Source organism: Otolemur garnettii, unplaced genomic scaffold (assembly GCF_000181295.1).
Source record: "Otolemur garnettii isolate 467f Iridium unplaced genomic scaffold, OtoGar3 scaffold00058, whole genome shotgun sequence".
NCBI lineage: Eukaryota > Metazoa > Chordata > Mammalia > Primates > Galagidae > Otolemur > Otolemur garnettii.
The window spans coordinates 8,676,907-8,703,762 of NW_003852453.1; the positions used below are offsets into that span (position 1 = coordinate 8,676,907).

A 26,856-nucleotide genomic window follows, 5' to 3' on the forward strand; every position below is an offset into this window, starting at 1 on the left:
AGGGGCACATCCACACCACGAGGTGCACATCCACACCACGAGGTGCACATCCACACCACGAGGTGCACATCCAGATCACAAGGTGCACATCCACACCACAAGGTGCACATTCACATAAGAAGTGCTGCTTAGTCTTGTACTGAAAATGTGGCCATGAAGGGATGACCAGCCTTGAATGTGAGTCTCAAAACTGACTTGCTCTTTCTCGATTACTTCAGTTATGAGAGAATTCTTGCAGAGTTGTGATGTGATCTCTTCCTTCTAGATTTCTCTCCCATCCAGATCCTTGTCCCCTGTGAGCGCATGTTGAGTGGCCTCTGAGGACTGTGGCGGCCCTTCTGTGTCATCCAGGTCCCTGTTCAGGTCCACTAGAATAAGGGCGCTATGTGGGTAGATCCCAGCTAATGTTGGGATAGTTGTCAAAGATGAATGTTGTTATCTGCTCTTTTCTTTTGCAGTTTTTGGCTGGGGCCCCCAATATATGGGGCCAGTACCCAACTCCTTTGAGCCACAGGCACCGCCCTGTTATCTGTTCATTTTAAGTGAGCTGTCCTGCCTTCATTAAAAGCACTGTGAATTTCCTGTGAAAGAAAAACATTATTCATTTGCAGACTTCTTGTAGGGACCTTCCATAAATGCCTCTGCTTCTATACTTAAGTCAAGAACCTGAGCCTTACTAATAGCTAACATTTATGGAGTGTGTGCCCCTCATATTCTAAGTGTTTTCAAGTATTAGCAACACTTCATGAATCAGTATTTCTTTCACAATATATAGGGAATGTGAAAAGACTGCATTTCTTTTTCCTAGTATTCTATTTCTCAGATTATTTTTCAGTAATTCAGATAGATTATTCCTTCAGATTGTATGGCATTAATGCAGCAACTCAGCAATTCAGCATCCCAGCAGGACCTGCCCTTTCAGCCCGCTCAGCCAGAGGGTTGGCCTGCACTGTGTGTTGAGCGGGGACAGTGCACTCATCACGTGTGGTGTGTGTGGTTTTTCTCTAGGATCATCCATGAAGATGGCTTCTCTGGAGAAGACGTGAAACAGTACAAGCCTGTTGTCTACAGCAACACCATCCAGTCCCTGGCAGCCATTGTCCGGGCCATGGACACTTTGGGCATCGAATATGGTGACAAGGAGAGAAAGGTAGGCCCCTGAGCCCATGGGCACAGCCAAAAGAGGGCCTGTCTCTGTTACCACACTGCCTCCTCTTTGCAATGCCAGCTGCCTTAAAGGAACTGGAAGAGACTGTGTTATATATAGGAGATATATGGTGGCAGGGTTGCCAACCTAAGCCGTTGTACGCATCTACCTGGCAAACCCTCATGGCAAAGTCACCAACCAAGGCAACGGCTGTAGAAGGCCAGGGTGGACTGTGCTGCTGAGAAAGTGTTGGTAACTGTTCCAAATTGGGGCTGCCACAATACTGTATAAGTATCTGTCCTTTAGCAGTTAACCTGAACAGAAAAAAAAATCTATTAAAACAGGCCTTCCCTGCCTACCCTTGCCCCTCCTTAGAAGAACTTCCCTTGCCTCATTGGGAGTGGGCAGCAGCAATCTGAGTTGACTGTCTCTCATCCTTTCTACCATGGCCTGTCTTTTCTGCCTCTCCTGGGCAAGTCTAAGGACTTAAGGGGTTCTCTTTCCCGTGGGAAGTCAGTGTCCTAGAATAGGGACTTTTTTTTTCATTGGGTTTCCAGGCATCCAATGCATAGTGAAGGGAATAAGTACTATACAAAAGCTTCTTTGCAAACATTTACTTTAACTTTAAGACTGAACTGTATACACCCCCACTGGCAAAGCTAAATAGAAGGGGGGAGGGAGACGAGAAAACAGCCTCAGAGAATTCTATCCAAAAGCAGCTTCCTGTTCCCTGTTGGGATCGTGAATCCCGGTGATCCTCCCTCTGGGACCTAGAGTGTGGGAAAGGGGAACAGGTAGAGGCTCAAGCACCTGCCCCCCCCCGCTTTGGAGCCTGGGATAGAGAGCCTTAATCTCCGACTGCTATATGATTCGATTGTACATTACACGCATATCCTGTCTTTGCTAATCATTTCCCTCACAGGAAAATTATCATGGTTGTCTCTGGGTCTGATAAATCATCTGTGACACATAGCTTTAAATGTAAAATTTAATATCTTATGCACAAAATCCTAATTCCATGGGGCAGAGCCTTGGGGAATTTGGTGATGGCCTAGGGTGGGGAAATGGGCACTAGCGAATCTTGGGCCCATCTGTTGCCCCTCAGAGAGGCCAGATCAGTGAACTGGTTCTATAGAGGAAGAGCTTCTCCCCAGGAAACTGGCTTTAAATTCAGTCAAAGGCCAGGGTCTGTGAAAAGAGGGAAGGGAATGAAGGGTGCTGTTCTCTGGTCTTACTTTCATTAAGCGTTCACTGTAGGTTTACAGTGTGCCAGGCAGTGTGCCAGGTGCTGGGACACAGGAATGAGCACAGCAGAGATTGGTGTCTGGAGACACCAAACACTCTAAAAACACCTACTCAGATCATCAGAATTAGCCCACATGAGCACAGTGCATCATTCATCTTAATAATAATAGTAATAGCAACTAGGAATAAGCATAGCTATTGTTGGTTGAGCACCTACTCAGGGCCAGGCACTGTGCTAAGCATTCTCCATGGATTAACTCATTAACTTGGGTGTTAAAGCCCAGAGCCAGTCTGATCTTCAGGCAAGACACAAACCCAAGGTCTTTGGTCTCTTTGTCTCCCTTTGTCCAAAGAGGGAGCAGAATCCCTGAATCTCAGTTAACCAGGTGGCAGACACAGTGCAAAAGACTCACCTCCTATATGCCCAGGGCATGCGAGTTCTTCCCAAAGTGTATGTGTTTGTGACCATCCCCACGACCCAACCAACTCTTCTTCCCAAAAATGTCCTATCCAGATTATAGCCCACTGTGATTTTGGAATGCTTTTCTCCTTTTGTTTTGGAAAACATTCATAGTTCCTATGGGATTTTTTTTTCCATTTTATTATCCTGAATGGATATATTCTGAATGATTCCTTGGGAATTGCTAGGACTGTGATATGTTGAGGACTATACTGCAGGCCCCTGGGAAACAGGACCCTTCACTGGCTATTTCTTCCCCACAGGATTTCCTGGTCTGTCAGCCCTCAGATAGGAGGGAGGGGAAAGGGAAGGAGAGACTGAGAGCAAATGGGGACTCCCTGGAGGGCTGACTGGACACAGCAGAGGCCAAGGCCAGTCCTGTTATGGCTGGTGACACCGTGGCAGGCACTTGGCCCACCCCCAGGGCAGCACAGGCTTATCACATGTGATCTTCCTGGCTGCCAGAGACCTCCCATGCACTTGGGCAATCCCTTCATTTTTTCTTATGCCTGTGAGAAGCAGGAAAGGTAAGTGGACCCAAGACTCAGGCCAGAGTGAGCAGGCAGCTGAAGAAGGTATTTCCTGGGCACAGTCTGCAGGCTGGCAGAAGAGAGTGCAGTGATTCTCCCCTCCTGAGGTGGACACACAAGGCCTGAACAGGCGTAGCCTCTGGTGTGGGGAGGCAGCTGGGGCTGGGATCCTTTCCTTCCCTTGTTTGGTGGGAACTTCCCATGTAGAGGTGCAAGATGAGTCAACAAATAGCTGACTGCTTAATCCCAGATAACAATAGAGACAGGGAGTAAGTAAACAGGAGGAGGTGAGAGAGGCTGGTTTGGAAGGAGGGTGCAGCTAAAGTGGGTAGCTGTGGGAGGAAGAGGGGACAGAAAGTTCGGAACAAGCACCAAGGCTGCAAGGGAGGAATAGGCCTGGCCTGTGGAAGAAGATAAAGCTCTGTCCAGCCTGAGCTCTCGCAGGTAGTCCACTGTCAACATCCACATGCCCTGACCCCTGGGCTGGGTCCAGATTCTTTCCTCTCTCAGGTCCCCAGAGGCTGCCCACCTAGGGGGATGTGCTTTGGGATGTTGAAGTGTTTCGGTCTCTAAAGAATAAAGATTTTCCTCCCTCTTTTGTCTTCCTCACCCATAATTCAATTCTGATACTGCTTACCTTGAGATAGTATCAGATCCCACAGGGTGAGGGCTCAGTCCCCAAGATGGGCCCCACACTCCCCTACATCAGTCACAAGTCTGGGACACCAAAGCTTCTGCCTCCATCTTCACGTTGGGGTCCCTGTGATGCTCTTCCTCTTTGGTTCAAGTAATTTGCTGGAGTAGCTCAGAGAAACACATTTACTGATTTCTTGTAACAGATACCACAAAGAGTACAAATAAAGAGATATATAGGGTGATGTATGGTGGGGGGCGCAGAGCTTCCGTGCTCTCCTTGGGCATCACCCTTCAGCATCCTTCTCAGCTATCCAGAAGCTCCCTGAACCTCATTCCCTTGGGTTTTGATGGAGGTGTCATTACACAGGCGTGACTGACAACACTGTAGAAATGTGATTGGTCAAAAATCATAGGATCTAAACCCAGATTCTGCCTGGCATGTGTGTGCAGCATTCCTCCAGGGTATGGGGCAGGACCCTCTCTGGAATGAAGATCTTTTGACCCACAAATCAGAATTAGAGTCCTGTGTAAGGACTGGAGAAGGTCAGAGAGAGAGATTCTATCTCCTGAGGCCTGAAGTGGCCCACCGTTAAAACAACAACTATAGGAGTTACAAAATTCCATGGAAACTGTGAGTGAAAACCAATATATATACATGTACCAACTTCACGAACCCCTTCATAATTAAGGTCTTCTAACCAAGGCCCATGTCATTTATCTTTGGGTCACCTCCTAACCCAAGCAACCAGCAAAAGCACTCAGCACTTAGTAGGTCTTTAGAACACTTCCCTTTAATGGAATGACATTTCTTTCTTTTCTTTCTTTCTCTTCCTTCCTCTCTTCTTTCTTTTTCTCTCTCTCTCCTTCTCCTGTCTCCTTCTTCTCTCTCTCCCTCTCCTCTTCTTCTCTCTCCCTCTCCTCTCCCTCTCTTCTGGCCTATGGAAGAAAATAAAGCTCTGACCAGCCTAAGTTTCTGCAGGTAGTCCATTGTCAACACCCAGATGCCCTGACCCCCAGCAAGGTCCAAATTCTTTCCTCTCTCAGTGCGCAGAGACTGCCCACTTAGGGGGATATGCTCCTCTTCCTCTCTCTCCCTCTCCCTCCTTCTCTCTCCCTCCCTCCCTTTTCCTCCCTCTCCTCTCCTTCCTCCCTTCTCCTTCCTTTCCCTCTTTCTCCCCCTCCCCCTCTCTCCCTCTCTGTCTCTTTCCCTATCCCCCCATAGAGTCTTTCTCTCTTGCCCAGGCCAGAGTGCAGTGACACCATCATAGCTCACTGCAACCTTAAATTCCTGGGCTCAAGGGATCCTCCCACCTCAGCTTCCTAAGTAGCAAGGACTACAACCATGTACCACCACACCCAGCTAATTTTTCTACTTTTTGTGGAGATGGGGTGGGGGGGGTCTCACTATATTGCTCAGGCTAATCTTAAACTCCTGGCCTCAAGCGATCCTCCTGCATCAGCCTCTCCAAGTGCCAGGACTACAGACATGAACCCCCATGTCTAGCCTGGAATGACAGTTCTGACTTTCCCAGTTCTCAGAGACAAAAAGAAGTACCTGTAACTGAATCACTGCATGAACAGCTATTAACTGAGTACCTACTGTGTTTAGGCTTTGTGAAGGTTCAAAGGCCTATGAGTTAGGGCCTGTGAGGAGCTGGTCATTTTCTTGGGAAGATAGAGTCACAGGCTGAATGAGCACAACCTTCCTGAAGGTGGTTAGGGAAAGCTGCTTAGAGGAAGTGAGGCTGGACCTATCCTTGAACCACAGATATGCTTTGACAGGTGCAGGTGAGGGTGAGGAATGGCACTTGACACCAGGAAAGAACAGAAGGAAAGGCAGTGGTTGGTAATGACCAGAGGAGACTTGGTTGGTGGAGGATGCCAGAGGCCAGCACAGAGGGTTGGGGCGTGAGCCAGATATGGGAAAGCCAGAAGGTCCAGTTAGGTACAGATTTGGTGGGCTTTGGAAGGTATGCCAAGGAGTTTGGGTTCCATCCTGTTGGCAATAGATTTTGAGCTAGGAAGGGATGGGATGAAAGAGAGATTTTAGGAAATTATTATTGTGACATGTGTAGAGAGACTAAAGGTGAGGAGGCAAGTTAGGAAGCTACAGTAGTAAGGGGTCCAGAAGGGGCCTGGTGACTAATAGGCTTTGGGGGCAAAAGGATGAGGAAACTGAGACTGAGGATGAGGAAACCAAGAAACTGAGACTCTAATGTTATCAGCCTGGATGGGAAGGAACAAGATGAAGCCTCAGCCAGAAAGGAGTTGCTGGGCTGGGCCAAATATGGGAAATCTGCTTTCAAACCTAATGGGTTTCCAGGTGAGAGTGGTCAGCACACAGATGGATTCAAAGAACTGAAGCTCCAGGAATTACTTACTTGCTCAGGATAATAGCAACTTTCAAGTTTTCTGTTCCAGGAGCTGTTTTAAACAATTTACATTATTATTTAATGCTAACAACTACCTCTGTAGTGAGGACCATTGTTATCTGTTTTTTATAAGTGAAAAAAAATGAGGCACAGAAAGTTTGAGTGACTTGCCCAGGGTGGGGCAGTATGAAGTATAGTACATAATGTAGATAGGTGACCCTAATAAAACTGTAATCTGTGTGGTTCGGGTCCAGAGCAGAGTCCATTTAAACAGGCACAGTACAACCTGGCAAAACAAATCATTAAAAGAATCCCCTACTTATCCTAAATCTCTCTAAGAATATGGAAAGGGACTCAGAAGACAACTCCGCCTGCTGTTCTCACACATCCTTTCCCAGAGGCCTCTTCTCCACCCCAGCCCCCTGGGACGAGCTCACTCTTGCCCTCTCTCCCACCATTCATTCTCCTGCTCTCTTTGCCTCTCCCCCTTTCTCCACTTCCTCCTCACTTTCTCTCTTTCTCTCCCTCCCTCTGTCTCTTTTCCCTGAGCTTCTTCTCTTGCCCTCCCTCCCTCTCTTTCTTCCTTCCTTTTCAGTCTCCTTTCTCCCCTCCCCTCTCCCACTCCCTCCCCTCATCCCCAGCTCATTATTATGTAAATTGTCTTAACCTTTTGAGCTGAGTTTTTCTGTTCTTCCTTCCTCAACCCTGCCCAGAGCCTACATCTGCATCACAAAAGCAGACCCAAGTAGTCTGGAAGAACTGTCCAAATCTCTGGGCTGGCAGAAAGGGTTGGAGAAACTGGACACTTGCAGGATTAGAAGTCTCACTTTGATCACTGGGGGGCACGAGGCAAGTCTGAACAATCCCTGGTTAACAAATTTCATCACACACATATGTGCATATATAAACCTAAGTGTGTATACATTGTATATCCTTGCATATTAAAATATATTGTCAACTAATGGACCAGTAGCAAAGTAATGCCTTGAACTTGTGTGTGGCTTTATTCAGTAGCAAAGGCGCTTTCCTCATACTTTCACTATTTGTGTGTCTGCCTGGCTCTCAATTAGAAAGTTCTTGAAAGCAGCATAGAGATCCTGTTCATGTAGCACAGTGAATAAGATGTGATCCTTATTAGACTTTCCTCACTCATCTGCTGTAATGTGGGTTTGGCAGGGCCTGACAAAGAGAAAGTTCTTAGCACATGTTAGCTATTGTTCTTATTATTTAAGAATTATTATTATTATTTTTGAGACAGAGCCTCAAGCTGTCGCCCTGGGTAGAGTGCAGTGGCATCACAGCTCACAGCAATCTCCAACTCCTGGGCTCAAGCGAGTCTTCTGCCTCCACCTCCCAAGTAGCTGGGATTACAGGCGTCTGCCACAACGCCCCGCTATTTTTTGGTTGCAGCCATCGTTGTTGTTTGGCGGGCCCAGGCTGGATTTGAACCTGCCAGCTCAAGTGTACATGGCTGTGCCTTAGCCGCTTGAGCCACAGGCACCGAGCCAAGAATTATTATTATTGATAAAGGATTGATGATTGTCCTCACAGTCATCTAGTGAGGAATTGGCAAGGTCTTATCTGCATTTTTCAGATTAGAAAGGGAGGCACAAAACAATTAATTGGCTGCTGCAGGTCACTGACCTACGCAGGAGGAAAGCTCAGTGCTGGCCCAGCATTGCTGCCCTGGGCCGTTCTGTTCCTCCAAGGGGCTTCATTAGAACTATGCCCCTGAGAGAGAACAGCAACACTTTGGGGGATAGAATCAAATTTCACACTTAGTTTCCAGAATGTCATTGGATCTCCTCTGGTAAAAGAAATCTTGACATTGAAGTCACACAGTGGAGCTCAGAACACTATCTTTCTTTTTAATCATGGAAATATTGTGGTACCGCTGCCACCATGCAGTGCTGCTCACCTTGTGGTTTGCATGGATTCTGAAACAGACAGAAACAAGGCTGCTATCTGGCCTGTGTCTGCCTGAATTCCCTGGGGCCTGGAGACACTTCAGTGGTGATTGTCGGATGTGATGGGGGCTGGGGGAGGTGAAAGATGAATTCTTCATATTCCCATAGCCTAGACCTAAGGCCAGAAAGACGCAGGTTCACCTGCTACAGACCCAGAGCCTGACCCTCCTCTGGCCCTTTGCCTGCTCAGATTAATAGAGCTTAAAACTCCTCCATTCAGGACCTTCTAATTCTGCTGCTCCATTTTGTAGATGGGGCAAAATAGGCCCCATCTGGCCCAAACAGGGAAAAGAGACTTACTCAAGGAAATATGCGGCAAACCCAGGACTAGAATTTTCAGTTTCCTGAATTACTGTTTGGTTCTCTTTCTATCCCACCAGGCACCCTTCAATACTCAGCCAACTTGGGGCCTTGTTTTCTTTCATTCAGTCACTCAGCCAGTTAATCATTCCATAAATACTTATTAATTAATTAATTAATTACTACTTACAAATTACAAATACTTCCTGGGGAACAGTGCACCAGATGGCAAGGATGGGTACAAAGATGCAAAAATCAGGCTCGGTGCCTATAGCTCAACCGGCTAAGGCACCAACCATGTACACCTAAGGTGGCGGGTTCAAATCCCCAGCCCAGACCCGCCAAACAACAATGACGGCTGCAACCAAAAAATAGCCGGGCGTTGTGGCGGGCGCCTGTGGTCCCAGCTACTTGGGAGGCTGAGGCAGGAGACTCGCTTGAGCCCAGGAGTTGGAGGTTGCTGTGAGCTGTAATGCCATGGCACTCTACCCAGGGGGACAGCTTGAGGCTCTGTCTAAAAAAAAAAAAAAAAATGCAAAAATCAAGGGGTTCTCAATCTTATACAGAGAGAACAGCCCTGTGAAGAGAGAGTCTCCTGATTTCTAAGGCTTCTCCGGGTTTCGACATCCCAGCCGTGAGGACTCAGGACAGCTCCTGTGGTTTAAGTCTGGATCAGGCCATGGGCTCCTGGTTTGGTTGTGGGGGATCCATTGTTTCAGCGCTGCCAGAAGGAGCCCTATACCTAGCTGCTAGTACCTTGGTCTGAGGTGCCAGCACCAGGGGCTTCTCCTGGTCTTCTTTAAAAGGAAGAACCAACTCACAGCAGCAACAGTTTTCAGTATGGGAAGGGAAGGGAGGGGCTGCCATAGTCACTGCAGTCTCAGGTTTTTAAGACACATCTCAATGCCTCTCCTAGAGCAGCGGTTCTCAACCTGTGGGTCACAACCAAGGAAAATACATCCTGCATATCAGATATTTACATTACAATTCATAACAGTAGTAAAATTACAGTTATGAAGTAGCAATGAAAATAGTTTTACGGTTGGGGGTCACACAACATGAGGAACTGTATTAAAAGGTCACGGCATTAGGAAGATTAAGAACCACTGTCCTAGAGTCTTGCATTTCCTAAGCTAAAAACAGTTGCTCCCTCCTCTGAACCCTTGTTGTTTTAGAGGGGAGCCCCCACTGCCCCTACCCAGGCACTCTACTTCATGGTTATCTCACCTCTGTGGAAGGACAGGTAGGTCTTATTCAGCTGCGTGTTCCCCACATCCTCAGCCCAGGGTCAAGCATGAATCCATCCCTTCAGGGGTGATTCCTCTCATCCAGTGGCTTTGTGCTCCTCTCGGTCAAGTGTGGGGCTAGGTGCTAAGAGATTTGCCTGTGAGCAGGACAGACACAGTCCCTGCCCTGACAGCTGCATCCAGGGAGGAAAGAAGGGAAGATACAGAGCACATTTCTCTCCTTGCCTTCTTTATTCCTCAGCAGCCAGAGCCAGGGCAGTCTGCATTCTCCTGGGCATTTTCCCATTCACACATTCACGTGGTGAATGGGCACAGGTCGGGCACAGACACTCAGCCTCACTGTTGTCCAGCACTTGGGGTCTTTGGCCACTGTGGAGGCCCTAGCGAGCATCTGGCCTCCATCTGGTCTCTCCTGACTTCCCTTCACAGCCTGTGGAGTAGAATGGGAGTGCTCAAGGCTGGGCCACGGTCAATCTCTATGTTTTCATTGCCTGTAGACCTTTCTACATGGAATTTTTAAAAGAAAGGAAAGGAAATTTAAATGCACGACTTCAACAAACAGTAAATGAAAACCACAAGTGGCATGCCTCACCCTTGTGCATGCTCGCTCACTCTCAGTGGCGTACACTCCCCTCCTTCCTCCCTGTAAGCCCTAATTACTCTGCTCTGATGGTGGGAAAATGTTCCAGCTACGCAAATAAATACCTCTCAGCATCAGGACTGAGGCGGGTCCCCAGTGATAGTCCTTCCCCTGGTGCCTTGGAGCTCTGCCCTTGCTGTCCTTCCCTCCTCCACCCCTCGTCTCCCCCCTCGCCCACCTGCTCCACTGGGAGAACTGAGAGCCTTCCCTTTGGAGAGGGGACATTGTAGGTACATCCCCTAGGCTCACGGTAGTTGCTTTAAGGTGGCAGACAAGCTGCTAAGTGGGTCTCACAGACTCCTGAAATATTAACACATGAAGAACTCCCAAGATAAGTACACAAAATTGTAGTATGTTTTAAATGCATATACTTAACAAATTAATACTTTGGGCCACCATAAACACAGTGGAATATAATTGTGCTCCCTAAAAAATAATTAGAGGATTTATAAAAACATTAATTCACAACCCAGTGCCGGCCATGTGGTCCTGTCCCAGGACACGGGTCAGAGCTGTGTGAAGAGCACTGTGGCCTTCCCCCCAGCAGTCTCCCCTGACTGTGGCTAGCACCTCATTTGGGAAGTCCCATATTTGAGCCTTTTGTGGATGTGCAGTCCCTTCCTGGCCACCAGACAGACTGTAGAGGAGCCTGAGGGACCCGTAAAGTAATTAGTTCGTTGATGGGGTGCCAGGGACTGGGAGAGGGGTGAGGTTTGTTGAGGCAGCATGTGGGTAAGGATGTGAGTCACAGGCTGGGTGGGGACAGCCAAGGTGGTATCTGTCCCTTGACTGCTTAGAGGCCCTGCTTGGGGTGGGGGTGGGACAGCGGTCATTCACAGTGCTGTGCACATAGGGTTGGGGGACAGCTTCCCTAGGAAAGCCAGAACTGTGTCAGTCTTCCTGCAACATGACTGCGCACACGTTCACCTGCTCCTGCTTTACTGGGCTCCGTTCATTTCTCTTTTTGCCAGGCAAGCAGCAGTAGTCTTGCATCACTGCCAGAGACCCCCTCTGGATAAGTCAGGATATTGGTTGCAAGTGAAGACACAAACAAACTGGCAAACTGGCTTATAAAACAAAATGAAACACAAAACAGTCAGCTGGCCTGATGATTAAGAAGTCCAGAGACAGGACTGTAGGTGAGGCTTGACTCAGCAACTTAGGTGAGGCCCCTGGCTTCCCTCCACCTCCCACACTGTCCCCCGTGTGGTCTTCACCCTCAGACTCCACAGAATCACTCCCCCTGCCCCGAGGGAAAATGGCTGCAGCAGTTCAGTTGTCACTTGTGACCTTGTGTGCATCTTAGGACATCACAGAGCAGCAAGGCCGGCCCTCCCTGAGCAGCCACTCGGGCCTGCAGGCTTCTCCCTGAATCTGTCACCCGATCACCATGACCAAGAAGTCTGAGGGGATACTGGTATGCGACTAAATTCCCCAGTGGAAAACCAGGACCTCATGAAAAAGGATACAGAATCAGAGGAAATGGATGCTGGGGTGGGGAGGGCGGGGAGGGGGCACCAGCCATCTGCGCAAATCTCCCCTTGGCTTTAGCCCTACCAGCTGTGCCAGCTCTGGGGATGGGATGACTCATATTGTAGTGGTGGAGGGCCGGCTGGCCGGGCAGAATCCAGTGCAGAAGGATTATAGGATAGCCGAGTTTGGCCTGAGGCCAGTGCTGCTATTCCCACGGGCGGCCTTTCCCCCAAGACTCCAGGCAGCAGGGATGAGGGAAGAGTGGGAGATGAAGAGGGAAGTGGTCCTATGGCAGACAAGGCCCCCATAGCAGAGCTGAGTGTCTTCCAGCCTGCCTGCACTAGCAGGAAGCAAGAATTATCAGACGCTGGGTGGACCTTAGGCCTCAAGGTGGAGCTGGGGAGGTCCAGCTCTGGAGGACTGTGGGTGGGGAGGGGTGAGGCAGTGTGTGGGGCAGGCTCAGCCACCAAGTCAGAGATGCAACTTTGAGTCCTGGCCCTACCATCCACCAGCCAGAGGACTTAGGGCTAGTCACTTGGCTCACCAAACCTCAGATTCCTCATCTGAAAAGTGGAGATAATAATAATACTTACTCACAGGGTAGTTGTGGTTATGTTTAGATCTACACAAGATGCCTAGCCCCCCAGCAAGTGGGAGCATCTCCTGCCGACAGCCTCCTCGTAGCTGCACCCCATTGCCTGTGTACTTAGAGAGTCAGGAGCACAAGCCTGTCTGTGACAAGTTGTTTCAAAACCAGGGTGAGGGGCCAGGGTCAAGACTTCTGAGCTACTACTGGCCAAAGAGGTAGTGTCATCCCCTCCCAAAACACCCTGTTGGTCTGATTCCATGCTGGAAGCCAGGGCGCCTGAGCACCTGCCCTCTTGCTGGCTGTGCAGGAGTGGGGCTAAGGAGGGCTGCTTCTAAATCAGGACCCAGAAAGTCCTGAGCAGATGAGAAACCCAGAGACAGAGACCAGGAGAGTGGACAGGAAGAAAGGAGGGGAACAGCAGATAAGACTGTGTGACCTGAGACACTCTGGAGGCACTGTGGCTGTGTGGCTAAGGAGGGTCACCCCACCGGTGTTACCGCACCAGTGGGGCATTCAACACGGTGTCTGGTTCAGAGCAAACATACCTGAAGTGGCCACTGCTCTGTTCCTTTTTATTAGGGCAGATTGTGGCTCTGTGAATGTCATTCCCTGGCCCCTCCATCTGGGAGCTCCCTCTCCTGGACACCCACAGCATCTGGCTCTCTCTCCCATTCATGTGCTTGTTTATTCACTTAAAAAACATGCATGTGGCTTTCTCTGCACCAGCACTGTGGGGAGCTGAAGTAAGCAGGGGTGCTGCAGCCCAGAGCTTAGCCAGGGAACAGGTGGACAGCCTTCAGCAATGCTGGAGAGACTGGTCTGGACAGGACAGGAGAGACAGGAAATAAGATGTGCAAGGGCTCTGAGCGGGGAGTCCCAACAGAGCATAAGGTCTGAAAGAACACTAGTGTGGCTAAAGCCCCAGGTCAGCTGGGGCAGTGGCAAGAGATGAGGCAGGAAAAGGAAGGGGGCAGGGCAGCCCTGTGAGAAGAGCCTCTAGTCCATGAAGGGGATCTGGCTTTGTTCCCAGCTTGGCAAGAAGCTGCCAGAGGTTTTAGTGCAGCCCAAGACATGGCTTGCCTTAGGAGAGACTGGTGCTGACCGTGTGGAGAATGGTGAGACAGGCAGCAAGAGTGACAGCAGAGACAGGAGCTTCGAGGTTCCTGCAGGTGTCCAGGGCTGTCCAGAGAGAGAGATCTGAGCCTTGCTCTGGGTCTGCCCACTTTATTTATTTATTATTTATTTTGAGACAGAGTCTCACTATATCGCCCTGAGTGCTGTGGCGTCACAGCTCACAGCAACCTCACAATCTTGGGCTTAAGCAATTCTCTTGCCTCAGCTTCCCAAGTAGCTGGGACTACAGGCACCTGCCCCAACACCGAGCTATTTTTCTGTTGTTGTCATTTTTGTTTAGCAGGCCTGGGCCAGGTTCGAACCCACTGGCACCCTAACCACTGAGCTACGGATGCCAAGCTAGGTCTGCCCACTTCTACACAGAGCCCCTGTGTCATATCAGCTTGCTGAACAGGAGCACCTCAGGCCTGGCACAGCAAGTACTGAAATCTGCAGAGTTCACCACCGACGCATGTGGGCCCCAGGCCCTGAGCACAGCAGCAGCCCCAGTCATATTGCCCTGGAAGCCCTGAGAGAACCACTTCTAGACTCGGTGCCTCCAAAGAGCTACCCCATCCCTCCTTCATCCCCTGACAGCAGCCCACAGCCAGCCCCTCCTGGTCTGCTGACCTCTGCTCCCTCAGCTCCATGCCTAGCCTCAGTTTCCTCATATATAAAATCCACATAAAGCTTAGACTAACAGTGATCAAATGTCATGGTTAGGGAGCCCGTGCAATTCAACAGTGTGCTGTACCATGTCCAATATAAGCATGTCACTACTACTGGTGCCCCCAGACCCCTCCTGGCCTGGTTGACGTCATCCGGCGTGAGGGCTCGCGTCATACGGCATGAGGGCCAGCAGGCCTAGTACTCCTGCCTCCCTCCTGAGCCTGCCTAGGATTGGAAGCATTTGCACAACCAGACTCCCTTCCGCCAGTATCTCTGGTCTGAGGTCCCAGGGTGCAATCCTAAAATAGCTCACTGCCAAATCACCGCCAGCTCCTCCAGCTCTGGGGGGCCCTCCCCCCTCTTTCCCAGCACACTGTCTTCCTTCCTTTCTCCTTCCTGCTGCTCTTCCCATGGCAGCCCTACTCCCTGCCTAGCGCCTAGCCCAGCTGTTTCCCCTGGTGTCACCTGGCCAAGGAGAGGAGGGGCAGCTCCTTGGGCACAATCCTGCACCTGCTAGGGACCCCAGGCCAGGCTGGGGGCTTCATCACTATTTTCAGAATCTGTGGTTGTGGACCTGAATAATGAAGTTCTTAAGTGCCAGACACTTCCTTCCCTGGGCCCAAGTCCAAGAGTTGCACTCTGCAGCAGGAAGGCCAGTGATAAGGTCACAGACTGTCGTACCATCTCATGGAGAACCTCATCGCACACCCTGAAGTGAAGCCCTGTGTATGATGGGGCATAGAACACAGGCTCTGAGTCAGCCCCAAGGGCAAAAGCTGGCTCCCCCTTTTTTAGCTTTGTGACCTCAGATGAGACCCTTAATGGCTCTGAACCTCAGGTACTTCATTTGTAAAATAGAAATACAGTAATACCATTGTGGGGGAGGTGATTCATGCCTATAATCCTAGCACTCCCGGAGGCCAAGGCTGGTGGATTGATTAAGCTTAGGAGTTGAAGACCAGCCTGAGCAACATCAAGGCTTCATCTCTACTAAAACACAGAAAAACTAGCCGGGCATTGTGGTGGGCTCCTGTAGTCTCAGCTGCTCAGGAGGCTGAGGCAAGAGCATTGCTTGAGCCCAAGAGACTGAGGTTGCTGTAAGGTATGCTGACTTTATGACACTCTACCCAGGGTGTAGTGTCTTTTTCTCAAAAAAAAAGAAAATAATAATAATACCAGTATGTATCAGTCAGGAGACAGGCTAATCTGCTGTAATGAAGATTCCCAAAATCTCAGTAACATAGCTAAGATGGAACAGCCCAGATGGGACACAGGACTGGGCCCTCTGCCTGTTGCTCTGTCACTCTCAGATTCTCTGCTGCATTGCACAGCTAAGGCTGCCCTGTCCAGCCAGCAGCAAAGGGAGAGAGGGGAAGAGAGGGCTGTCTTTTGTAGAAGGGGCATTGGGTTGTAGGAGGCCTTGAGTGTCAGGCTGCAGAGCATTGATTCTCCATGCGGGGATCAAGAAGTGTCTAAGTTGAGGGAAGACCCAGTGCCAAGCAGTGCTCCGCAAGGAAAGTTGAAAGTCCCCTCACCAGAACTGGTTGTGTCCCATCAGTTTGCTACATATTTGCTGTTCATCCAGGGCCATATGGTACTGCCCTGGTCCAGGACATCAGAATCTTAGACCTCTTGCTACTGGCTACCACAGAGCTAGCCTTACTTCTTAGGACTGCACTCCTGGCTTGCCTGGCACCTGCTGGGGACCTGTACCAGGGCCACTTTATTAGAACACCTTCCATGGGGCCCAGCACTCACCTCTGTACTATGCATCTGCGGGCCTTATAGTTTGGGCAGCCCAGTTGGGGCTTAACTGTCACAGACAGCCCCTGTAAGCACTTTGCCATGAATATGCAATTTTGCACCAGAAGAATTGTTAACACTCTTCTAGCCCGGGGTTCCTCAGACACTCAGCCCAGGATATGATGGTGATGGAGCAAAGCGCTCTCCTTGTCAGGTGAGTGTAGGACCACGTCTCCTCCTGGGGATGCAACTGCATATTACAGCATGGAAGGCGCTCCCTCCTGAGCCCTCCTGTGAACACGACTATTGACGTGTGTCTCACCCAGTGTTTCGCAAACCTTGCCTTCTTTTTTTTGAGCAATCCTGTTAAGTTATATAGCCATTTTCTGGGATATGCCGGTTCTCCTCCAGAGGGGGATGCTGAGGCACAGTGTAAGGAGATTTGCCCAAGATTGTACTTGACAACACTGGGGAGCAACAGAACTGGGGCGAGAACCAGGCCTCCCGTGTTTGAGGCCAGGGCTTCTCCCTTGTGTGTGCCTCTCCTCTGTCCTGTTGGTCGCAGTAATGGCACTCCCAGTTCCTTATTGCCGTTCTGGGTCTGCCTTCCCTGCTCCAACATCCTTGTCCCATGTGCCTCTTCAGAGTCCGGCCTCCCCAAGAGGGAAGGGCGCTGCCTCTGCTCCTCTTACCACCATGTTTGCCCCGGGCAACATTCGGCCTTCTGGTGGGGCAGGTTGGCCTGTGACTAAGAATAAACAGCTAGGTCTGGGCCATCAGCTCTCCATCAGCTGGAGTGGGTCAAGGTTATCTCTGTAAGACTTTCACCCTCAGGTGCACTCCGCTGGCCTCCAAGCATGGCAGGAAGGGGCAGCCCTGGATGCTCTGTGCCCCCCGTGCTATTCCAAGTGCCTTTCTTGAGACTGACTCGGTCGATCCTCTTCACTTGCCCCTTTGAGGGTGCCCTGTTTCTGAACAGCACCCTGAGTAATATATAGGTTCTCTTAGTATCCTTGTGCTACATGTGAGGAAAGTGAAGTTCAGAGACAGTACTGGCCCAAGGTCACACCACCAGTAAGCGGAGCAGCTGCTCCCAACCTGGGCCGTCTGACTCTGAGTCTGTGCTTTTCACCAGTCTGATGAGGATGCAGGCGCACACCGTCCATCTTGGTGTTCCCGTCAGGAACGCGTGGGCAATAACCAACAAGTATGGAGAAAGCTGGAAAAGGCTCACCTCTGCCAGCCGTCAGCAACAGTGATGTCAGCCATGCCCGCAGCTGGCCAGCCATGCCACAGTCACATCCAACCTGCTGGCTGCTGAGGCCAAGATGCCCCATGGGAGAGGCTGACTCTCCCTTCCTGGCTGGCTCCAGGGGCCTCACCAGCTGCTGGGATGAGAGGGAGAAAAATGACTGCATTTGTCCCCCTGTGGGACATGGCAGGAAGCAAGCCAGAGCAGCCCAAAACATCCTGGACATCTCCAAACTGTATGGGGAGAGGAGAAGCAGGCCCGGCCCCTGCAAGAAAGCTGCCTCCTCCTAGGGAAAAGTGGGGGGAAACATAGCCTCAGTGTCCCCATCTCATAAGCTACCCAGTCCTAAGGGGGGTGGGGGGAAACACAGGGGTCTGGGCAGCATGGGGCCTCTGGGGGTGGGGGAGGGTCTTTGTCAGGTAGATTCATCTTGAACTGAGAGGTATGCCAGGCCTTGGGTCAGGGCAGCGGAGGAACAATGACCCTTCTCAGAAAAGCCAGGCTCTATGCCCAGCCCTGCCCCTGGCTGGCAGTGCGACCTTTGCCCTACAGGGTCTCAATTTTTTTATCTATTCAATCTAAGGAAAAGAGATCTAAGTAAGATCTCTCCCTCCTGACCCTACCTCCTTTTCAGTTCTATAAATTCTGAAAGGTTCTGTAAATTCTCCTGGCAGAACTTAATTGCTAAGTTTAGGTGATTGCCAAGCACAAGGCTCTTCCTTTGTATACAAAAAGAAAAAAAAAAAAAAAAAAAACCCAGAGTTTCAAAGGCAGGACACATGTGTTCAGTTGAAGACTGACTTTCTCTCAAGGAGGGAGTTGGTGTTCCGTCAGCCACCAGACAGCAAAAGCAGCCCAACAGGAGAAGGAGCCTGTCTTGAGCACCCAGGACGTGTGGCCTAGGACTGGGGTCTGGGCTGGGGACCTACATACAGGCGTGGTGCCTGCCCAGTGGGCTCACCAGTGTGGACTGGCACACGTGGGCCACTGAGCCATAAGGATGAAGCCACTAAATCAGGCAGAAAAACACTGTCAAGTGTTACCATCCCTGCATCTGTGTCAAGGGTAACCGTGTCTTGGGGACGCAGGAGGAGATGAAGGGCCACACACAGCTGTCAGTTTCGGTCGGATCAATCTGGAAGCCTCCCCGGGGTGGTGGGGAGAGGGAGGATGGATTTCAGTGGCGGTTTGCTTGACGAGGATGAGATGGCAGAGCATACGGTGTAGGCTCGGGGAGGGGTATGAAGGCCAGGGAAGCCTTCAGGCAGCTGGGTGAGGGTGCTGTCACAAACATTTTGCACACATCTCACTGATTGGCTCACGCCCCTAGAGCACATAAGCAAGTGTCCCATGGCACCATCGGGGCACTGGGAGCCCAGAGCAGTGGGAATGTCTCTGCCCTGGTCCCCCAAACAATTATGATGGTCTTCTCTCCTGTTCCCCATAACCTCTACTGCCCCCCCCACCCCATAATCTGTGCTCTACACAACAGCCAAATTGAGCTTTTAGAAATGCATATCTAATCCCCTGCTTAAAAGCGCTCAGTGGCATCCTTTGCTCTCAGGATAAAGCCCAGCCTTATCTCCTGCAGCTTCTGCCAGGGGCTCTGCAGCTGATTCCTTAAATGCCACAACCTCCCAGCCTCAGGGCTTTTGTGCCAGCTATCTCCTCTCCTCTCTAGCACCAACCCCTCATCCCAGGCCTGGGCTGTACTGTCATCTCACCTCCTCTGGACGCCTTTCCTGGCTCCCCAGACAGGCTGGGCCTCTTGTTCTGATTCTCATAGCCCTGGGAGCTGCTCCAGGGCTTTGTCACTGTTTGTAAATATGTGTAGGAATATTTGATCATTGTCTGCACCCCACACTAGGCTAGAAGGGATAGGGACAGAGAGCCTATATGATTCTAACTCCAGCACCCAGGAACAGTGCCTGGCCCAGTGTTGGTGGGTGCGCTCTTAAAGTCTGCTCTGTAGATGAAGTCACTGCCCGTGGTGTGCTGAGTTATCTCCTAGTGTCAGAATGCACATTTCTCAAGTCCATCTTCCAAATCTGAGACGTTCCCCCTACAGCTACAGGCAGGATCTGCCGTCCCCTGTCCTCTTGGCCTACAAATCTGGCTGTACCTCAGGGGCTGCAGCCTCCAGAGGCAGCCACTGTGAAATGGAGCATCTCTGTGGACACCCCTGCATGTGAGGCCTGCAGGCTGGGTGAAGTCCGAGTCTCAGACCTCCAACCAGACCCATGCCTGCTCTCTGAGCTTTGGCCTGGGAAGAGCCTGGTGATGATGTAAAGAAAGTCGTGACAACAGTTCTGCATTTCAGATCCAGCTCTGCTAGTGGCTAGGGTCCCTGGAAAACTCTATAAAGCACACTTTCAGTGGGTCTCTGTGCCACCTAACTGTGTAGCTCCTGAGATCCAAGGCTCCTCAGCATCCTTGGACGTTCGGAGTCAGCCCTATGGGTGTAGCAGAGGGAGTCAGTAAAGGAAACAGCCAGAATAACTTTGAAGAGTGCAGCCTGCTCACCAGGGAGGGTATGGACAGGAGACTGTGTTTTCAGGATGCGGGAGCCAGGAGAACCTAGTGGCCTGGAACTTGGATTGTTGTCCTGGGCTCAGACATTCTTTTCATTGTGCCCCCGACATTTATGTAGCACCTGGTAAGGGTTGGGCCCAGCAGCAGACAGAACCCTCACAGTCCTTAAACATGGGAAGCTCAGACCAGGGGTGAGCAGAGGGCTAGGAACCCACACTCTGCACCCAACCTGCCTCCGCTGGTGCCCTGTGCTACTGCTGGCTACCTGGGTGACTTGGGGAAAATCACTGATCTGCCCCGTGTGTAATGGGGATAACAGGGGTGGTGCCTGGTCCTTGGGACAGTGTAGAGGGCTTGTAGAGAACCAGCGCATTGGCACACACAGCCTCTGTGCGGGTCTGCTCAGGCTGCTGTGACAAAACCCCACAGACTGAGTGGCTTTCTCACTTTTGAAGGCTGGATGTCCAAGTTCAAGGTCCCAGGCAGTTAGGTGTCTGGTGAGGGCTCTTCCTGACTCCCGCATGCCAGCGTGCCCATAGTCTCTGGAGTCTCTTCTGATGAGGACCTTAATTCCACCATTCCATCAGAGCCCCACTCTTGTGACTTCACTTAACCTTAATTACTCCAAACCCAGCCACAGTGGGGGTTAGAGATTCAGCATATGAACTGGGGGGAGGGAAATATATTCAGTTCATAACACTCCTACTAAAAGGATTTAGCCTTTATGCTGTGCTACCCCAACATGGCCCTTGGTAGTAACTTACCCGGTGTGTGTGTACAGGCCATTACCAGTAATACAGCTCTGCAGCAAGCCCCCTGAGTAGGGGAACCCTTTGCTTTCTGGATCCAAGCTCTGAACTTGGCACAAAAGTAAATCCCTTTCACTTCCACCATCACCCACTCTTTTTAGACGTAGCTCACAGCAACCTTAAACTCTTAGACTGAAGTGATCCTCATACCTGGCTTTCTGAGTAGTGGAGACTATAGACTCCCACCACAATGCCTGGGGAAGTTTTTCTATTTTTAGTAGAGACGGGATCTCACTCTTGCTCAGGCTGGCCTCAAACTCCTGAGCTCAAGCAATCCGCCTATCTCAGCCTTCCAGAGTGCTAGGATTATAAGCGTGAGCCATCGTGCCCAGCTCTTACTACTTTTTGAGCTCTGGGCCTCCCATCTTGAGGCAGATGTAAAAGGTGTTTACAAATGAATAAACTGAGGCTCAGAGAATTCAAGCGACTTGTCCACAACCAAGCAGCTAGTCAAGATGTCAGAACACCTGGCCTGTTGCTCTCTACTGCACATATGGGCATCTGTGAAATCAGAGCAGATAGTAAAAATCAGACCATGAAGAAGCAGAGTGAGTTTGGAACCTGAATCCTAGAGCCGCTTGCTCACAGGCCCTCTTGCAGGCCTCAGTTTTTTCAGCTGCTGAATGGAAACAAAACCCCTGCCCAAGCGCTGTGCAGGAAGGGGCTGATCAGGGCTGCCCACATGATGTGTGAGAGGAGATGCCTCCTGAAGGATGGCTCTGTACATCTTCCCCTAGAACTTAGGTTCTCTTAGGCAGGGCACAGAGCGCTGGCACCCCAAAAGAAGCTCTACCCCTATTAGCAGTCACTCCCTACTTGTCCTCCTTCAGCTCCCCGGCAACTACCAATCTGCTTTCTGTGTAGATGCATCTGTTCTGATCATTGCATTTAAATGGAATCATACAATGTGTACCTTGTGCCTGGCTAAGTAATACTCCATTGTAAGGACATGTCAAATTTTGTTCATCTATTTGGTGGACGATTAGGTCATTTCCACTCTTTGGTTATTGTGAATAGTCATGGACAAGTTTTTGTTTGGAGTCTTGCTTTCATTTCTCCTGGGCATATGACTAGGAGTGAGACTGGTGGTCATATGTTAATTCTGTGTCTCCCTTCTGAGGAACTGTAGAACTGTTTTCCAAAGTGGGTGCACCATTTTACATTACCGTGTTCAAATTACGAAGGTTCCAGTTCCTTCACATTCTCTCTGGCACTTACTGTCATGGTTTTCATCACAGCCATCCTGGTGAGTGTGAAGTCGTACTCATTGTGGTTTAATTTGCATGTCCCTAGTGACTAAAGGTATGGAACTCTTTTCCTGTGCTTTCGGCTGCTTATAGTCTTCTTTGGAGACTGACTACTCACTTTTTAATTGGTTTATTCATCTTATTGTTGAGTTGTAAGAGTTCTTTATATATTCTGGATATGGGTCCCTTACCAGGTATAGGCAGTGCTCAAATTACAACCATCTGACTGACATATGACTCACACTTATAAACAGAGGCCATTACAGGTAGTAGGTAAATGCACCTGTTCCAGGCACTGCAGGTTTGGTGTCTGCTCCACAGATGGATGATGGCACCTTGTGCTGCTGCGTCCTCATGTGGCAGAAGGGACAAGCAGGTTGCTGCAAGTCCTTTAGTAAGGACACTAACCCATATGACCTGGCCACCTCCCAAAGGCCTCACCACTTCTTACTCCCATCATCTGGGGGGTAGGTTTTTCAACCTGGGAACCCTGGACAGACACAGACATTCAGACCACAGCAGCATCGCTGCTCGGAATGCTGCCTGCACTCTGTCGGGCTTCAGGAACTGGCTCTCTCTTGCTCTGTGGATAATGTTCTCTCCCATCATTCCTAGGGCAGGTTCTTGCCCAGAAAATAATGCAAACAGCATCCAGGCTACCATCGTCCCTGGGTTTGGAGGCTGTGTGATGAGCTGTGTCCATAACCCCACAAGACAGGTATGGCAGAGGGAAAGGGACCCGCTGTGCAGGGAGCCTGCGCTGGATGCTGGGTGCTTTGCACACCCTGTCCTTTGCATCCCCAAAACAATCTGAGATGATACTAGTCTCTTTCTACCCTGTGGATAAAACGGAGACAGAATTTACATTTGGAATTTATAAAACGGAGCCATCCAGTGTGTCTGAAGACACACTGTGCGTGTGTCTTGAGGACTGCAAGTTCACTCTGTCCTGTGTGGTAAGTGTCTACTCTGGGAGAAGCCCAGTGTTCAACAGCACAAGGGACAGTGCTGCTGCCTGTCTGGGAGTAATTCCCTGATACTCTGGAAAATGCCTCACTTCACCTGCTAAAACAAACAGTCCCCAAATCTCAGTGACTCAACACAGTAAAGGCTCATGTTTTGTTTCCATCACAGCCTCATGTGAAAGTAGTAGAGTGGCTCTGTCCCAGGCAAGCAGGAAACAACTCCTTCTCTGTGGTCAGTGGCTTTGCTGACCCCTCAGCCTCAGTCCAGGGTCTTCTGCTGGACTCCTGACATTGGGCCAGTGGACAGGGAAAGGAGAGACTACAGGGAAGGTTGTTTTGGGAGAAGTGTCTGAGGCCAGGCCACATTCCATTTGCCAGAACTTGGCCCCATGGTCACACCCAGCTGCAGGGGGTCAGGGAGATGCCTAGCTGTGACTTAAGGTAAAAAAGATGAAATACTTTGGTCAAGTGGGAGCCAGTCTGTGACGCAGTGCTCAGGTGTGAATTTTAGCCAAATGGCTGCCAATTCGTAACACTGCTGGGTCCATTTTCTTGGTTCCATTGACCATTTCCTGCTCCTCATTTGGGCCTAGCTGCTGAGTTGTGAGGGCTGAGTCGTTAACAGAGCTTCAGTCCTGATGCAGCCAACCTGGAAATTCACTTGTTAGTGACTGTTATGGTGGAACTTCCCCCCTTCTCCCTGTCTCCTGTCCCCCTGTGCTGTAACACTGGATTGTCCTTCAGATACAGACATGCATAGTGGCTCTGGAACTTCGATTCCGTGCACTGTATGCCAGACAGTGTTCTAGAAACTTCTGTGTTGTGTCAGGCATGGCATATACACTGTGGTGGAGTATGAGATTCAGTAGTACCCTGGTAACCCCCTTCTATTTCTACTTTTGGGTTATATATCTTGTAATATGTACTGGGAAAAAAATTAGTGTCACCTGTATTACTAAAGGTGAGGCTAATTCTGGGGCCATACTCTACGGGGGGTAAGAGTGACATGTGAGCACTACATGAGGTAACAAGGCTCAGGTGCCCAACTGCCTTGTTGAACTGTGGTTCTCAGGCTTGCTGGCTGTGTGACCTCTCGGTACCTGTGTCCCTCCCCTGTAGCATGTGGATATGGGGTATGGGATGGATGGTGTACCAATAATTAACGATAGTGCCTGGCATATATTAGGTATTAGATACTAACGTTGTTAGGGAAACACCACATCCTGTCATTTAGCTGTACCAACCATTTGACAGTTGAGCAAAGAAAGGCTAGGTCACCTGCCCAACGAGTAGCAGAGCCATGCTCTGACCCCGGCATGCCTAACTCTGCAAGGGGAGACCCATTATAATCCTGGCTCTGGCACTGACTTAGGAGGTGACTGTGGCAGACCCCATCCCTTTCTGAGACTCAAGCTTCCCGTGCATGGAATGAGGAACCAGCTTCGTCTTTGTGTGGGACAGATCTTCCAGAACTTGGGGGCTGCTGCCTTTGCTCCAACCATAAAAGCCTTTATTCAAAAAAAGAAAAATAGTAGACTGGCTATGATCTAGGTATCTACGAGCATTGCCCCTCCCAGATCATTGCCTGGTTCTGGCTTCTCTCCACTCTCTCTCTCAATAACATTTCATTATGACCAAGGTGCAAACTTGCCCCAGGTGTAGACCACCATTTGTTTATCTATCATCTGCTGTTGGGCATTTCATAGTTTCCATTCTGGGGCTGTTACAGATAACGCTGCTAGAACATTCGTGTGCAAGGTTTTCTGTAGACATAGTTTTTAGTTCTTTTAGTAGCTACCTGGGAATAGAACTGCTGGGTCATACGATGGGGGTGTGTTAACTATGTCAGAAACTTCCAAACTGCTTTCCAAAGTGGTGGCGCTGCTTAAAACGCCACCAGCATTTTGGTGTGAGAGGGGGTGTGAGAGCTCCCGTTGTCCTGTACTGTTACTGGCAGTGGATTGTCCGTCCTTTTCATTTCATCTATTCTTGTTTGTACACAGTGAAAACTGTGGTTTTCATTCGCATTTCCCAGATAACTGGTATTTAACACTTTTTAATGTGTCTTTTGGCCATTCATCTATCTTCTTTTATAAAGTATCTGTTTAGACTTTTTATTCTTCCCTTTTATTGGGTTGTCATCTTATTAATGAGTTGTAAGAAGTTAGTTTTTTTCTCCCAATCTGTGGTTTGCCTTTAAAATGAATTTTTTTTTTTGAGACTCTCAGTAACATTGAGAGAGTCTTACTATGTTGCCCTTCATAGAGTGCTGTGCTGTCACAGCTCACAGCAACCTCAAACTCTAGGGCTCAAGCAATTCTCTTGCCTCAGCCTTCCAAGTAGCTGGGACTACAGGCACCCACCACAATGCCCAGCTATTCATTTTTTTTTCCTTGTAGTTGTCGTTGTTTGCCAGGCCCAGGCTGGATTCGAACCCACCAGCTCCAGTGTATGTGGCTGGCACCCTAGCCACTGAGCTATAGGCACCAAGCCAATGAAGTATTTTTAAATGGATTAATTGATGAATGTTGATTTGTCAACTCTCAAGCTCTCTTTTGCGTGTTGGCAACCCCTTCCTAATTATTTCTGTTTGACTGTGAGATATCTTTATCTGTAGGCAAAGGGGTAGTATGGTACTAGAGGAGTGATTTTCAGCTGGTGTGCCATGAGAGGATCTTAGGTATGCTGCGAAAACTTTAAGGGTCATTAATTAAATTATTTTTGAAAGAAGTTCAAAGCATAGTAAGTATATTCTTTATGTTACTCCTTTTTTAATTAACATAATTTAAGTGTGCCTTGGAAGTTTAAATATAGGTTCAGGTATGCTGTGAGATAAAAAGGGTTGAAAAGCACTACCCTAGAGGTTGAACTTGTGTCTCTAGGGTCCAAGTCCTAGCTCCATGGCTCACAAGGGGTAGGTGTTCATCTCTGCTCTCTGAGCCTTGCTTTTCTAGTGTGTAAAATGGGAATAATAAACTAGCTCCCTCCTAGGCTGTTGTGAAGATCAAACTAGCCTCTGATCTCAGGCGCCTCTCCCCCGCCCTGGTGGAAGAGCTCCCTGCCAGGATGGTTTCCCTGCCTTGGCCTCTCCATCTTCTATGCCAGATTGCCAAAGGCCTCCATTCTAATTCAGAAACCAGGGGCTCCTAGGTTTGGGGGGGGAGACCACTTTGCAAGGGCAGGGCTCAGCTGTCACTGGCTTCTTCTCTGATTATAAATAACAGGCTCTATTCTTAGCCAACTAGCAGTTAATTCTCCTATACCTTCCAGAACCTCCATTAGGGACCTTGGCTGTCCTTACTGGAGACAGGCCATTCCTTGGCCTTTGGCAGGAACCATTCCTTTGATACGTGATCAGAAAATTCAATTATAAAACCAATTACTGATTTCCTGAGCTTTACAAGGAAGACATGAAAGTTTGATTAAGTTTGAATTCCCATTTGGCTGATTGCCAACCAAGGCCAAGTGGGCTTGTGGGAGATTTTTGTTGTTGATTCCGTTTTGTTTGTGTGGCGGCACTCTCGGGGTGGGGGAGGCACACTGGTTTTGTGTTGTAGGTTTTCACACCCCCCCCACTTGCTGAATGGCTGTTCCCCTGTTGTGATGCATGAGATCTAAATCCCCCAAAGACCCGTTGCCAGGGCAACAGGCTCTGGAATTGAGCTCAGCTAAACAAAGTCCTTAGAAGTGTTTTGTTTCCCATGTGGAGTCGAGTTATAGTGGCCCTTGACAAGGCTGCATTCAAGGACACCTTCATGAGCGGGAGTGCAGGGGCCTCACGGATCACGCTGGAGTGTCTCCGGCAGCATGTGCAGGCTCAGACAGCTTCTAGCTCTTCCCCAGTGGGATACACAGATGCTGAGACCCAGGGTCAAGTCTCCTGATCGTGCCTTTGCCCAGGGGCTTGCAGGGCTGGCCTT

The 26,856-nt window shown here is 49.8% G+C and overlaps 1 protein-coding gene across 3 annotated transcripts in view; it reads left to right on the forward strand.

Moving 5' to 3' along the window:
• The window catches only part of GNAO1 (G protein subunit alpha o1), a 161,547-nt gene that overhangs the window by 79,514 nt on the left and 55,177 nt on the right, over positions 1-26,856 (forward strand). For 2 of the 3 annotated variants that reach the window (XM_003792550.2, XM_003792549.2), the window contains exon 3: positions 1,009-1,150. In XM_003792550.2, coding sequence (XP_003792598.1) covers positions 1,009-1,150 — 142 coding nt within the window. Of the gene's footprint in view, positions 1-1,008; positions 1,151-5,849; positions 5,886-8,401; positions 8,417-21,167; positions 21,195-26,856 lie in introns of all 3 variants that reach the window. The other variant, XM_012806868.1, reaches the window with a different exon arrangement.